The sequence below is a fragment of the Strix aluco genome, chromosome 8, assembly GCF_031877795.1.
Source record: "Strix aluco isolate bStrAlu1 chromosome 8, bStrAlu1.hap1, whole genome shotgun sequence".
Classification (NCBI taxonomy): Eukaryota; Metazoa; Chordata; class Aves; order Strigiformes; family Strigidae; genus Strix; species Strix aluco.
Window position 1 is genome coordinate 6,976,419 of NC_133938.1, and position 16,343 is coordinate 6,992,761.

General features: G+C 40.1%; 1 protein-coding gene across 3 annotated transcripts in view; it reads left to right on the plus strand.

The window, feature by feature from the left end:
- The window catches only part of SLC1A7 (solute carrier family 1 member 7), a 57,176-nt gene that overhangs the window by 15,483 nt on the left and 25,350 nt on the right, over positions 1 to 16,343 (plus strand). For all 3 annotated transcript variants that reach the window (XM_074831997.1, XM_074831998.1, XM_074831999.1), the window contains exons 3-5: positions 1,924 to 2,139; positions 14,407 to 14,449; positions 16,116 to 16,335. In XM_074831997.1, coding sequence (XP_074688098.1) covers positions 1,924 to 2,139; positions 14,407 to 14,449; positions 16,116 to 16,335 — 479 coding nt within the window. The remainder of the gene's footprint in view (positions 1 to 1,923; positions 2,140 to 14,406; positions 14,450 to 16,115; positions 16,336 to 16,343) is intronic.

Here is a 16,343-nt window from a genome sequence, read left to right on the forward strand (position 1 = left end):
TGAAAAACATCCAGCTAGTTAAAAATCAACCTGATTTTCATTCTTCTTCTTTTTCCTGGGAAGGTTAGGGTGGGGGATGGAACAGTCCTGACATCTAGTACAATATAGGTATCTCCTTGGGCATCAACGAGGTGTTAAACTGGCTCAATGACCTGTGAAACCTCAGCCTGCAAGAAGAGTTCAGTCCTAGGAATCTAATAACAACCTAGAGGTAGTTTTACAGAAAAGTAACACATTAATTTGAGATAAATGTATTTAACGCAACTGTTTTATAAAAAAAGATGTTTTAGAATCTTTACTCTTCCACATGGACCCATCCAAAGGAAATGCCAAAGAACTAAGTATCATTGCTGCTGCTGTTTTTTTAATGTGTAGTGCTGTGTTTGTACATGTGTAGTGCTTTACAAACACACAGAAAGGTGGAATTTTTATCACATGAAATGATAAAAGAGAGGGAAGAACACTGGTTACAAGAGTGAGAGTTATCAAGATGCTCATTTTCTAAATGATCCATATTACAGTGCAACCAATGTTTTCCCTTGCTCTTAGAGTGTTAACAAAACCCATGCTAGATGAGAGATTGGCAATGCAGAAAAGCAATACATTTTCTTAATTAATCTAGTGGATAGCAGGAACCTGAGCATTAAATCCCACCCATTTGCTTTCATTAAATCTACTATAAAGGTTAAGCTGCACTTTAGCACTGGCTCTAGACAACCTCACTCAGCAGAGTGAGATCAAGGAGATCTCACTCAAGGAGCTGCAGCTTAGTAAATGACTATTTATGAGGAAAGGCCTGATAAATGGTTCTGTTTTGATGAGAAAGCTAGACAGTGGGGCACACCCAATAGTAAATGTGATATTTTATTTCACCTGCAGTTTTCCTGGGATGTGTGCTTTGAAGAGTTTACAGAGAATTATTAGAAGCTAAATCTCAGTTTAAAGGCCCAAGCAACAATGGTATCACTGGAAACTCAAATATCAGCCTCAGGTCACTTGGAAACAGCATCAGGGTCTGTATCAGAGCAGCCTGGAGCAAGTCCAGGGACTAAACAGTGCCCTGTCTAATTTGCCTATAAAAGCGGGTCAGTGGGAGCTAAAGCACTTGGTGGAGAGTTGTATGGCTTGGCAGAGGCAAGCTATACAAGCTAGAGGATGGACACTGGTCATCCTCTGGCAGTGGTGGGCAGAGAGCTAAAGAGGAAAGAAAAGGCTGAAGTGACCATAGCATTTTCTTTGCTCCCCACTGTGAAGCCACACCTGCCCATGAAGGAGTTTCCTCTGCATGCCATACACTGTCTCCACTTTGAATGGAGGCACAGTGAACCACAGTCTGCTCCCCAATGTACCCCCTGGTAAAGCAAAAATATATTGTGCTTTGTATTGATTTAGAAAGTTTAAAAAGTTATTCTTTTAAGTAAAAAAAAGGACTATATGACAAAATTGCCCCTTAGTGGTTTTAATTTTGAAGTTGTGGTCCTGGCTCACACAGGAAGGGGTGACAGGATTGACCAGATTTCCTTCAGAGCTCCTTCAAACTCTAATTGTTCTATAATTCTGTAAAATTATATGTAGAGCTTCATACCTAAGTTTTTATGACTGATTATTGCCATTGCTCCTGTGAACTGAACCATTGTATGTGTAGGTTATGTAAAACCGTCCCTTGAACTTCAGGGAACAGTCCCCATGTGTGCAGCCTGAGCTTGCAAGTTCCTTCAAGTCACCAGGATCTCACATGGCAATTGGGAACATCCCTTTAGTCACACAGGCTACAGCTTTAGTGTTACTGGCAAGCTTCTAAAAAAACTGGTATGTAGGCAATCCCAAGAGAAGTAGGTAAACTGGAATAATTAGGAAATCGGGTTTTCAGCTGCATTAATATTATGCAAAAGATACTGTATATGTTGTGTTTTCTTTCCACAGCTTAATGTCTGGGCTAGCAGCCCTGGATGCCAAGACTTCCAGTCGATTAGGTATCATAACTGTCACTTACTACCTGTGGACAACATTTGTGGCTGTGATTGTGGGAATAATTATGGTCTCCATTATCCATCCTGGTGGAGCAGCACAGAAGGAGATCACTGAAGAGGGTGGAAAGCCCATCATGAGCTCTGCAGATGCACTGCTTGACTTAATCAGGTAACTACACTCATTCTTTCTCCTTTCTGAAGGTAACATTTTGTATGTAACTGCGTGAGAAACTATGGTCTGATGATAAGTTCTGAACCTAAGGATGAACATTTTGTTTAAATCTAGAAAAAGTAAATTTCAGAAGATGATTTTCAAGTTACCAGATGTTTATACTGGCTGTTTCTAGTAAAATTTAAATGAATGGCCAGCAATTGTATCAGAAGTACTAAGAACATTGGGTAAGGATTTTTTTTACCCCCACAGAATCACATGTAGCCTGTGGACCTCACCATCAAATCTATTATTAAGGTCAAGAGAGTATTAAAATGTAATGCTAATTTAAATAAGGGCTGACAGTTTTAACAGGAAAAACCTTAAATATAAGGGCTGAAATCCACATTTTTCAGGAAATAATTCTTAAAAGTGCTGTTAAAACTGCTCATAGCAACTCTCAGATAAAGCACACAATTAGAAAGACCACTGTTGTGATCTTTTTATTCCTTATTTTTGTCATATTATTTGTTCTGCTTTGTGGATTTTTCTTGTTTATTTTATTTTGTTTGGCAGAATGGAGCATTGTTCTTTTTGACCAACATTAGAGCACTGATGGTATTTTGACAGCCTTGCCTGAATATCCCTCTTTGTCTCAACATTTCAGGTGCTAACGGGATTAGTTTCCTGACAGAACATAGTATGTGCCTCAGATTTATTTTGCTCATGCAGAAAGACCAAGTTTTGCCTTTGGTTGTAGCTCCTCAAGTTGGTGATCTCATACTAGGGCTTTTAGGCCAAGTGTGCATCTGAACCACAAAGAGTTCTCTTTGAAGTCTGACTTATTAAAATTTAAAATGTTGCACAGTTTGTCTTTCAAAACCCCAAATTCCTGACCCTGACACACAAAGTACTTTAATTATGGTTACTGGGACATCAAATCAGAAAGAACTGGGATGAAAAGCTTATAAAAATCTTTTTTTTTCTCCTTCAAGTTGCACTTAGCCAGGCCATCTGAAACCTCCATGTTTTTCTATTGTATCAATGTCTTACTGAGAATAGGCAAAATTATATTAGTCACGGAGCAGCAGCTGAGAGCACTCTGGTAGCTTTCCAGAAAACCACCATCTTCATCTGCAATGGGAAGATGCCCACTTCATGGCATTTGTACCTCCCCAGTGACTTTGCCATGATGTATGTGCAGTGGAATTCATGGGTGTGTGTTTGTGACATTAGATCACATTATTCTGTTTCTGATGCATAAAGGACTATAATTCCTACACCAAGAGAAAGGAACTGAGCAAGTTACTGGAGCTTTGAATCCCTTAGTACAACAGAGTAGCGTAAGAAGTAAAAGGGTTTTTAAGAAAACTGTAATCTTAATTATTATCTTCATAGTGGCAGTGTTTGGAACCCCTTTCTGGTGTGCTGAGCTGTTTCTAAGGCCTTGGTCTTAGACAAGTAAAGGCATAGTGAGATATACGGTGCAATGTTACATTCAAACTGACCTTACAGCTGTCTCTGGAAAGGGTTTCCCTCACCATATGTTCCCATCTCCTTCCTCACACCAGCTTTTTGAGACCCAGAGTAAGCTAGTTCATGGAGATGAGTCAGATGAAAAGTAATTTGGGCATGCAAAATCTAAATTCAGTTCTGTAGTATTACGTTTGCATAAAACAACCGAACATCTGTGTGACTGGAACCTGAGATCTGAGTTACAATCTCATCACTTCATCTGTCTGGCTAATCCCTGTACACCACAGGTTTAGTGGTGAGGTTTGGGAACACTTTATTCTGCTGAGCCTCATTGCAGGTAAAATACTATGTCCTGATCTAAATATTTGCATATGTCATCTATAATTTCAATTCCTACAAACATTTACCTGAGCAAATTATAACAGTTTGCATCCATATTTCAGGTATTCACATTTCCAGCCCTGCATGTGTTTTTAGTCTGTAAAACCTTAAAGTCTTCACTGGTTTGGGCAGGTGTCAACAATGACAACCCAACGAGCCAGTCTCATTACTGAAACTTGAAAAGACAGAATAAAGCTCACTCTCCTTTTGCTGTGCTAAGCAGCAGTTACAGCTGCAATCTTTCTATCCCGAGTGCACAAACTGATGGTTTTTATTCCTTCAGTATGGAAATAACATCATTTGCTAAATAAATAAATAAGAATAACACAACTGTGGGGAATGGGCTTTCAGCCTAGGCAAACACTATGGGTGAAATCCTTGGCTCTGCTGAAGTCAATTGCAAAACTCCTAAATATCTATGTGGAAGTCTGGATTAAATGTAATGATGTATCTGCTGGTTTGAGCTACAAAAGCTGATCCTTTAGCTCAATGATAAATCACTTCCATTCACAGCTGGAGACCATCTTTTTTGGCCCAGATTGGCTTATCTTCTCAATTCATTAATTTCCCCTCAATTTATCAATTGCATATGTGCACAGAAGTTTACACAGGAAACATCTGGTATTCTGCAAATGAAGAATGATAAATGTGCAAGTGGGGAGATGATATATGTGACATAATTGTGGGGTTTATTTTAAAAGGATGAATCTTGGCATGGAGATACACGTATTCACCCTCACTGATTTTAGATTTGAAGCCACTTTGAAATGATGAAATTCTTGTGATGTTATATATGACATTGTCAGGTCTGGAATTTTTGGCAGGGAAGATGTTGCTAGAAATCGAATTTCTTGAATTTTTGGGTGAGGATTTTGCTTTTAGAAGTGGTTTTAATCAGAAATTAAAGAACATACTGACAGCAATAAATGAAACCAAGAACTACTGCAGAGGCTCATGGTCATACTAAACACCTGCAACATTAATCAATAATCACATTATTGTTCTGCATTATTTTGCAGATGGTGCTTCCCCTGTATATTTGTCTGTTATGTAAAAAACACAGCAATAAAACCTCCAGTGTATAGCCTTGATTAGAACATAACAGTGACACTGTACTGCATAATTATGAAATGGCTTTAAAACTCACATCAACCAGGAAATGCATGATCTCATCAACATACTGAATTTCATGCCTCAAAAATTGTATCCACAAGTCAACCATTTTTTGCCACACTAAACAACAGTACTTGAAAGACTTTGTTTCTAAAGGGAACCCCAAGAGACTGGGGACAAGATCTGTGGATGTGAATCTGCCCCTACTGAATTTCTCCTAGATTCAATCTGGACAAAGAGGCCACTGAATGCAGCATAATAGAAATGTTTTCAACATTCAATTAGTGTTTATACCTAAAATCTTTAAGGCTACTTTGGCCTTAAATGTCTGAATTTTTGCTTTAATCTGATCAAGCTTTAAACGAAATACATCTTCTGCTGTCTGTGGAAGATACCCATTTAACTAGGTAGTTCACCTTCGTACCTGTGCAGGAATCTCCTCTTGCATAACTTGCCCCTCTCTCTCGGCAGTGTGCCAGGATCTGGACTAAGGGCAAGTAATTCAGAAGGCAGCTGTGAGTCTGAAGCTGTGCAGTAGATGCTGTCCTGAGGATGCTTCTCTCTTTAGCTGCTTCTTTATTACTACACTGAGACAGATGTACAAATCTGCCTTGATTATATTCAAGGTTTCTGGTGCAAGCACTGCAAGGCTCGTGAAAGTATATTTTCTTCCATATTTAAACTATAAATCCTTAGGCCAAAGATCATCTCGTTCTCTTTAACACACCTGGTGCTTTATGAATTTTAATGGATTTATTCCAATGATGTGCAATACTTCTGTGAGATAGGCAAGAACCATTTTCCTCTCTTACAGCTAGAGAACCAAGACATACGGAAAAGAAATCACCTCACTGAGAACTGTTCAGAAAAATCTGTGGTGCCAGAGGAAATGTTCCCAGCTTGTATGAGACCTAGTAGGGGTCCTGTTCTAGGAATGTGGCTTTTGGGGCACCTCAATGGAAGTAATAGCAATGAATCAACACACATTTTCACCTGTGTGTATTGAATCAACACACATTTTTCTGTGTGAATTACTGACATTAACTCTATACTATGTCCCCCAAAATAAAAGAGTGAATATTTAGTAGTCTTTTATGAGTTAAGAAATTAAGAAAGGCAAGATATCAATTTTTTAAAATAATTCAGACCTTGAGTGTTTCATTCAAAAGGACAAAAAGGGACATACTTACAGGAATAACATTCAATTTAAATATTAGGTTTGTTTAATTCTGCAACATATATTCACTTGGCAAGCAGAATAGAAAATGCCTATAATTAGGGGATGAACATTTGTAAAACAAGATATATGATTCAGGACCACACTGTTTACATTAGCAGTTAATATTGCCACCACATTCTGTTGCCATTATCAAAATACCTTTGATTTAGAAGGGTAAATCCTGCTGCAAGTTAAATCATGCTACTTTCATCTGTCACCAAGGGAAACAAAATTTGGCTGATGAGATAAAAACAAACAAGCAAACACCATAAACATTCACATGAAGAAACAAATCCCAGCCAAACTGAGGGTTCACCCTCCTGCTTTATAGAAGGCTGACTGCATGTGCAAATCTGGGCACCACCATGTGCAGGGTTCACACACATTTTTAGTTTTTCTCAAGTCTAACCAGACAGTGTGACATCGCAAGCTTATTCAGTTCAAAAGCTCCAAATAAAACAATTCAGTGAATGCAGTCAGGATCAAATCATGCCTTAACCCATGACAAACAAATTTATACATTTCTGAAGTTTACTGGAAGGGTAAGTCAGAGCATTTTTACCACCAAATATTCAGGATTGCATCCAATTTAAAGCAGGTACCAGGAAACTCAATCTGGCTTAACCAAGAGAGGGGCTTTTTTTATACCATTAATAGTTAGAAGAGGATATAAACACTGCAGAGGATTTATGTTTTCATGGGAATCCTGAGCACTCTTTAAAATAATTTTCTTTCCCTCTTTTCAAGCTAAGGGCTATATTCTATTTTACTGAAATTGTGTTTCTTGAAAATAGGGCAGGAGAAAGCCAATATCTGCTGTAGTTTGGAAAAATGCCAGGCTGTGCAGAACCAGAAATCCCACTTTAAAAAGTTTACAGCTGAAGACTGAATTGTATATATGTGCAATAAGATACATGAGTGCATTAAATGATCCAGGGTTTAAACTAGGAAAGAACTGTTTTAATAACTTTTCCCCACAATCATGTATCTTTTGCCAAAAGCCACTGTGTACTATGATAGAAATAGTTACCTGTCTCCTATGGCAAACTACGACTTTTTACTCATCTCAGATTGCCCTTTTTCTTTTATCTCACAAAACGAGCCTGGTGCCAGTGCTGTTCTGCACTGTATGTGACCACACATTCACTTCTGGTTAATTTTTAAGCAGTTCAATCTGCACAGAAGCCCGAATGTCAAGTATTTATAAAGGACTCTGAAGCCCCTAAATGTGTGGTTCCTATATGGCACAAAAGTAAACCAGCATGGAAAAAAGATAGTTCCATGATGAAAACAGCTCTGGGGAGATGGACTATGAAGCAGTTTCTGCTGTCTGGTCAGGAGGCCTTAGTCACAGAATGGGAGGTGCATGGGGGCCAGGAGTTAAAGCTGCGTTAGGAAAGCTTCAACCCTAAAGGGGAATAAATCATCCATCCTCCTGACAGTTGGCCTGGACATCTTCCAATGTAAACATACACTTTTTATGAAATAACTTTGTCTGACTGGAACCATAGTGGAAATGCTTTGGGCCTGTCATGTTACCTTTGATATGATTCATCCTTTTCAAGATTCCTAAAGATGTGATATACTTGCGCTTCCACTCCAAAGAATGATTTTCTTGGAAAGCCATAGCCCTGCTGGGGCTGTGTCAGGATCTTTTCTTTCAGAAGAAGCAGGATAAGGAGGTTCACCCTCCAGGTCTCTTACTGGAACTGAAATGCCATGAAACAATGTCACCCTCAGGACAGATAAAAAGCCCACGTGTTTGGCAAAATGATTCCACAATATGAGTTCTGCTCTGATCTGCAAAAAAGACAAGCAAGACAAAATGGCTTAGACCTGGTTAGTGATTTTTGCATTCTATTAGTTTCTTTAATCACAATAATTTAAATGCCTCATTAATTCTGGAAAAGCCTTCTTTGGTCCTTTTAGCAGGAGGTAGTAAGATTGATACTGAGAAATGAGATGAGGCACTGGAAGTGACTACTAATGTGCAAGATGCATCCTCCCGTGGGCCCTGAGATAGGTCATTTGTTCAGTCTTGCCAAGTTAAATTTTGCCCCTGATTTCAGGAGTGCAAACCCCGATGGAGCCCACTGACACCAGCAGGAAGGTATTTCAGATGTATACCCATATGACTAAGGACAGGATTCGTGGCTCATGTGGTACACTAACTAGTCAGGGTCTATACAGCTGATGATGAAATCATGCAGAGGACAGCAAAAGCAAACACATTTTTGAGATTAAGATAATGTCACTGAGAAGGACCTCAGCCTATAGTAAATAGGAACTACAGTGCTGTTCATTCTTTCGCACAGCTGTAAAACCTGGAAACTTTACAGCTGTCATGTCAAGGTACTTGGACTCCATTTTCACTCTCTCTGTAGTCTTGCTGTATAGAGTGACAGGGTAAGATCTCAAACACTGAAGTATTAGAATACTGTCAAATACCCAGTCTTAAAACATTGTTCTTGCAAGCTCAGCTATCCTAGTTCAAATTTGAGAGCAGAGTGTCCACAGTTGTTTTATACCCAGTGCAAATATAGGCCAATAAAATATTATGACGACACGTATGTAGCAAAAAATCCAGTCTGGTGGCTTTAATTCCACAGCATGGGAGACTGCAGCCAAAGACTCTCTGGTGGGGCAGGGATTAGGTACTGATAACATCAAAGTCTTAGAGCAAAACCAGATTGCTGCTGCAGAGCACGGAGTGCCCCAGAGGGTATGTGTGTTCTGAGTCAAGGAAACATCCGCCGTACCTGTGGCTGCTCTTACACTAGAGCAGCTGGCCTAACTTCTTATTAAAAAGATCTGCAAAATCTGAATGCTTTGAGTTAACAGATGTTGTAGTCAGGACTCAGAATGAGTATTTCAGATACTCAGTAGTATAACTGCAAACAGAATTTGGCCTATCATTTCTAATAGAAGTTATCTAGGAGCCATCAAACTGGCTATCCCAGTAGCTGTAGGCTAATGTTCTGTGCAGAATTCAGCTAACAGCATGAGCAGTAGAACAGTTAACAGTGCTGATATTTGTATCACTACTGTAGTTCTCGGAGTCAGCAACCTTCTGAAGAAAGTGAGAGGGATCCCATGTCCTGGGGGCAGCACCAAGGCATGGCCTGAGCTGAAAAATATCTTCCTAACACAATCCAGCAGAAATCTAGGGTAGCAAAAATGAGTGAATAGTGTTAATTAGTAGGTTGATTGCTGGAGAAGAAAAGAGGACCTCCCACTTTTGGCAGTGGTAAGGTGCTAAGTAGTCCTACATGTGATGGGAAGCTGCACCCTCAGAGCTGCTCCTTAGACCATGTGCTGTCTATACTTAATACAAGTCTTCATGATTTTCATCAAATTCCATGGCTACCAAATTGCAGAACACATATTGCCTTAGTCATACATACACATTTCTAACTCGATACATCCTTATATCTGAATCCTCTTATCCCATACAAAATTAGGGAAGGACTCCAAAATTTGGTAGTAGAATGAACCAGCCTGTGCATCACAGCAGGGTGTAGTCAAAGAAGGTGTTTAGTAGGTCACTTGTGTGTATATACTGCTGTCACAGCAAATACAGGCCAAGCATGCTGTGCCAGCTGTGGCTCACAGTCTGTAGAAGGTTCATGAAGCTGATATTGAAGTTCCATGCACATTCGCTCTTTTAGCCTGTGTTGAATGCTCCTGCTCTGTCTGGCAGAATTCCTGAAGCAGAAGATGCTCTGGGAAGTGTTCTTCCTCAGGGCAGACAGTATTTAGCTCTTAATTTTTTATGTAACCAGAAACCGTATGTCTCAGTTTCTGTTTTACAATCATTCCTTGTCTTAGACCTAAATTTATCTATGTTCCACACCAGCCTCACTCACTGCTATTCACTATATTTAATTCCCTAATATTATATGAAATTATATCTGCTAGGAATGCTGAATTGTGCCACCGAGGTTAGAGACAACATTGCTTGTAGTAATGAATCCCAGATCACATTAAGTTTCCTGTGCTATTATTTTGTGTCCTGTATCTTGTAAGCAATCTGAAAGTAACACTGGAAATTTAGAAGTATTTAATCTGCTTGGCTTTCTTAATTGAATAAACACAACAGCATTCATAGGTGGCGACAGCAATGAGTAGCTCAGCTTGAATTCATTGGGAGTACCGAGACTGTCTTTAATTCAATGTCAGTGACAAACACAGTGCCTGTTCTGGGGTAGAAAGACAGCCTCACTTTATGATCCTGATACCATATGCATTTGGGTAAATCTTTATCTTGCCCAGAATTGCAGTAGAGCTAGTAGAGCCCTGCAGGGGCCAATCTGATTGCAGGCTGGATGCCTGGAAGATAGGTAGGCAGAGATTGACAGGCACCCACACCCTGCCATTAATTTTGTAATATGTTTGGGCAAATGTAAGCGTCTGGAATTTGTGCCAACCTGAAGCTCCCACCCCAGCTAGCTTTCCCCAGTGCTCAGGACTGGTGGGCCAGAGACCCACAGGAGGGCTGCCCCGAGGGAGCCAGCCTAGCTGGCAGTTGTGAGGAGCCCCGCCAGCCCTCCTCACCCCAGTTCCATGGTAAAAAGTCAAATCCTGCACTACCAGCCTCACTTCAGTGTCTTGTTCTGTCTCTTGTTCTGAAACGTTCCCAGGAGATCCCTGCCAAACATCCAGCTCATGGCTGGAAATATCAATATGCAGCAAAACATACTCCTAAAGCAAGAATTTTTCAAGTGTTTCTGAAGAGGCCTGACTGAACCAACATCTCCCAGCTCTAGGTGACAGTTTGATACTTTCTTCTCATTATTTGTTTTAGTCCATTAGAGTTCTCATCCACCAATTGCTCTCTTGAATGTTTTTAATTAACAAAACTAAATTTTGGCTAATACTGGATTTTTTCAATCCAAGTAAACCAGCTTAAAATAAAAAATAAGCCGAGGCTCTGGCAAACACATTCAGGTCAGCCCTTCACCAGATACATTGTGTAACTTTGGTAAAGCTAGTCTCAAAGACTGGATCACAGTGCATAATATATTAAAAAATATTGGGAGAATTCCAACATCCAGTATTAAGTGGGTAGTTGTAATTCCTGCAGGATAAAGAATGATAAAGAAACAAAATGCTTTAATCCTCCACAAATTTGTCTAACATTTAATCTAGCTACTAACCATATGATATTTCCTTTCTCGAGCAGTGTTAATTGTTCTTAATTCTACTAATTAGGACTATAAAACTAAGGGAGGAAGTGTAAATCATCCACAGTTAAATTCCTATTTCTTTGTAAAGCTACAGTTCATACGTGACATTCATATTGAGAGCTGTGCAGAAATCCTCAGTGTGGATCGCTGCTTTCAGAATATTTCACATTCACACAGCAGGTCAGAGCACAATCATCACACTAACACTGTGCACTCCTGTAGCACCTTTCATCTGATCATCTCAAATCACAAAACAAAGACGATTTAATTGTAATGAAGCCTGTAACAATCGGAAAGCAGAATTCCCTTATGAAGCATAATAAGGCAGTAACCATCTTTTCTCTCCAGTGCTTCCCCCTCCTATAAACATCCTCTCCATTTTCCCAGGTCCAGCTCCATCCAGCTGTTCTCAGTTAGTCCCCCGTGTCAGCTAAGCCCCCAGGCTCAGGCAGGAGCTTGTGTCTGCATCTGATAGGAAAGTGATGCACAGCTGGCTGTTGTCTGTGTCTTGCTTTGGCTACAGATTCGACATTTGAACCAGAGAATCATCAGCTTTATGGATGATTTGCAGAAATAACCCGACGCTTTGCACTGTTGTTACCAGGGTGAAAGCTCTGTTGATGGCAGCACAGAACTCAAGACATAAACCACTTACAGTGATGTAGTGAGTGTTCATCACTAACAACATCACTACACAATGTCTTAAGCTAAATAATTCCAATTAAATGAAAGTGTGTACAAAGGGACTGCATTAATTTAACTAAACTTTGCTAAGTTATGGTAATTTCCTTACATGGAAAGATGGACTAGATGACCTTTAAATGTCCCTTCCAACACAAACCACTCTATGTTTTATAATTCTATATGGCCAAAGCTGCTGTCCTCTGCTATCAGGTCCTCATAGCTCACAGCCATCATCATACCTGGGGCTCTTAAGCAGGACTGGTAAAATGGAAGGAGCTGTTGCAGTGTACAGCACTAGTGTATGCTGTTACCCTGCAGGAATGCCAGGTAGCAGATCAGACTGCAAGGGGTGGGTAAACTGAACTGCCTTGCCTGACTGAGGTGAGGAAAGGCCAGAACAGTTAAAGAAGAGTAACTGAAGTCCTGCACATCAACCTCAGATCTTGCCTGGTAGTAACTTGTCTGTGTAACACTAGTTTGCCCTAAAGCAACAGTCTTACCAAAATGACCAATGATGCCTTTATGTGTCTTGTCTGTTCTCACACAGCAGGCCAACAAAACCCCCAAATTTTCAGTCTTCTGCTTCAATCATTAGACAGTCCTACTACCCTTTAATTAAAATTCTCCCTCTGCTTTACCCTGAAAAGGATAATTAATTATCTCTTTGTAGCAATTGCTCTCAGTGCCTGATGCTACTGAAACAGATTCTACCTCATAATTTTAAGTGTGACCATAATGTCACATTATAATCACTAAAAATAGCAATAAAATTGTTTTTTATAAGCCAGTGCTGCACAGCGTGCTCTTGCTTCAACTCCATTAGCAGCAAGCACATGCTGTTGCTGCAAAGAGGAAAGCAGGTCTGGAAAATGTCTCAGTCCAGTATGCATTTAACTGTTCATATATAAATAGCAATTCTCTTTGGAGTGAGAATGGGCTTTTCGCATATACTTAGGTGTTGTCCTGTCCTGGAGCTTGAGCTGCACTTTGAATAAAAAGTCTCTTGGTTAGAGAATTCAGGAGTTTCCCCTTGCGTATGTTTATGTATACGAAAGCATATAATTGGGTCATAGGCTGTCACTGTCTTCTGCTTCTAGGTTCAGAAGCTTTGGGCTCAAAATAAATCAGTTCCGAAAATGATGCTGTTGAAATCATCACATAAATCTTGATTCCTGAATGCTGCACAGAAATATATGACTTTTTAGCTTTTTTGCCCAACTATGCTATGATTCCTCTTTGAAGCCTGTAGAGGGTGTGCTCTCCATTTCAAATTAGGATGGAATGTCTTTCTGCAAAGTAGTAATCTAGCTCAAACAGAAGTTATAAATTAACTCCAGATACTATTGGGTGAAATATTACAGACTGGGGTACACAGAAAGCCAGAAAAGATGACACAGAAAGCCAGAAAAGATGACAACAAGAGTCACTTCTGGAAATAAAAATCTGTCAATCTCACTGCAAATCTCATAGTGTTTGTTCATTGTCTTCCTCCATAGCTCAGTTACAAGCAAAGAGGAAGCTGCTGGCCTCACTTCAGTCTCTTTGTTCTGAAGCCTCAGAAATCTATTAAAATAAAATTTAGCAGAGACTGTGCAGCTCTAATCTTAATTCTTTACATCAGGAATGAGATCCTCTTTCTGAAAAACAAACTGTTCTTGACCAAACCACTGTAAAGTCTACATCATTTGTAATTTTAGTGTTGAAAGTGTATCAGGAGGTACTACAGTTTATGAGTCATTTCCCAGGAGTACTTGGAAGTCCCAACGTAGATTACAGCACCCAGGGGTCTCAGGAATACATCCCTGAACACTGACTCTGTCTTGAACAGCTCATTATCGAAGTTGGAAAGACAAAATACAGAATAAAGGAATATTATTCTCCCCACTTAGCAGATAGGGAAGGGAATGATAGCAATTACGTTGCCCCAGTTACAACATGGAGACTGTGGCAGAGCCAGTAACTGAAACTAGAGCTCCTGGGTCTCACTCCAGGTATTTAGAAGCAAATCCCAAAACTATAATTCTGAGGAACTGTCTCTCTGTTGAGCCTTGCTCAGTCAGGTACAGCTGTATGGCACGAATGGGAGAGAGTGGCAGTCTTCTGCACCAGTTCAGCCCTTGCTCTCTAGAAGGGTAAATAACTGACTTATCATGGGAGACCCAAGACACAGTAACAGAATTTGTTTTCACTTCCATAGAAATTATTCTTTTATTTGTTCATTTTTAGGAACATGTTTCCAGCCAATCTTGTTGAGGCCACATTCAAGCAGGTAAGTTGCTATATATCTTACCACTGACGAAAGAGATGAGCCAGCATCACATAAAACATGTGTCTTCATAAAACAGAATCCAGATACAGACTCCAGATACTGTTAGTACCTCTAGCATTTAGGAATTAATGAGTCCCTTTCCATTAGCCTCAGCAGCCTTGGTATCTGAAGGCAAAACAAACAAGCATAAAAACTACAGTGTGACTGGAGAATAGACATGAACACCTATGTCAGCTCCACCTCCACCTGAAGCCAGATCTTTGAGGACCTTGATAATAGTGCTGTAGGGAAGCAGAGAAATTTATGCAAGTATGTCTAGAGCATGGTTTCTCTTAACACAGAACTGCAGTCTCAGAGTAGCTGGAAATCTCTTTAAGAGCACATAGTAACACCGTGGAAGGGAAGAATGATGATCAATGATCTTAAAGGTCTTTTCCAACCTAAATTATTCCATAATCCTATTTGATCGACAGCCAGCTGAATATGAGTGGGCAGTGTGCCCAGGTGGCCAGGAAGGCCAATAGCATCCTGGCTTCTATCAGAAATAGTGTGGCCAGCAGGACTAGGAAAGTGATTGTCCCCCTGTATTCAGCGCTGGTGACGCCGCATTGAATACCGTGTTCAGTTTTGAGCCCCTCACTACAAGAAAGACATTGAAGTGCTGGAGCATGTCCAAAGAAGACAATGAAGATGGTGAAGGGTCTAGAGCACAAGTACTATGAGGAGCATCTGAGGGAACTGGGACTGTTTAGCCTAGAGAAAAGGAGGCTCAGGGGAGACCTTATTGCTCTCGACAACTACCTGAAAGGAGATTGTAGTGAGGTGGGTGCTGGTCTCTTCTCCCAGGTAACAAGCAATAGAACAAGGGGAAATGGTCTCAAGTTGCACCTGGGGAGGTTTAGACTGGATATTAGGAAAAATTTCTTCACCAAAAGGGTTATCAATCATTGGAACAGGCTGCCCAGGGAAGTGGTGGAGTGACTATCCCTGGAGGCATATAAAAGACATGTAGATGTGGCACTTAGGGACATGGTTTAGTGGCCAACTTGGCAGTGTTAAGTTTATGGCTGGACTTGATGATCTTAAAGGTTTTTTCCAACCTAAATGATTCTATGATTCTATGAACAGAATACCATGTCCAATTAAAGCAACAAAATAATGTATTTAGGAAGAATCTAATTACTCAGATTGGAATTTGGTCAGAAAACCTCATCTAAAAGTTCTGAGTGAGCAAGAGGCATGGCTATATTTATTTCACCTGGGGGAATACGTCATGGGAACCTTACCTCTGGTGAGGCAAAGAGAAGGGACTCAGAACCTCTAGGGAGTCATTCCTGATTATGTCCTACAGGAGAGTAGCTCTATCAGGACAGAGCTGCACAAGGCTCTGATTATATATATATATATATTTATAGGGGTTGGACTAGATGACCTTTAAAGGTCCCTTCCAACCCAAACTATTCTATGATTCCATAGGAAACTCTGATTTTCTAATGCTTTCCCAAAAATTCAACTGTTTTTACAGTAGGGACAGGAGCTGTTATTCTTATTTTCATGCTTGTCCCTTTAACATGCAGCCTTGTTGAAACAGAGCACTTAGGAGGTCTCATTAAACTATTAATTCCTGATGGGATATTATAATAAAAACTATTTTGTTTTCTTTCAGTATCGCACCAAGACTATTCCCATCATTAAAAATAACAAAGCATCATCTGAAAGCGCCACTCGTCGCGTTATAGTATATGGAGTCCAGGATGAGAATGGATCCAATGTCCAGAATTTTGAATTGGATATCACTCCCCCCCCCGAAGTTATTTACAAATCAGAACCAGGCACTAGTGATGGCATGAATGTGCTCGGGATTGTGATATTCTCTGCCACAATGGGTAGGTTT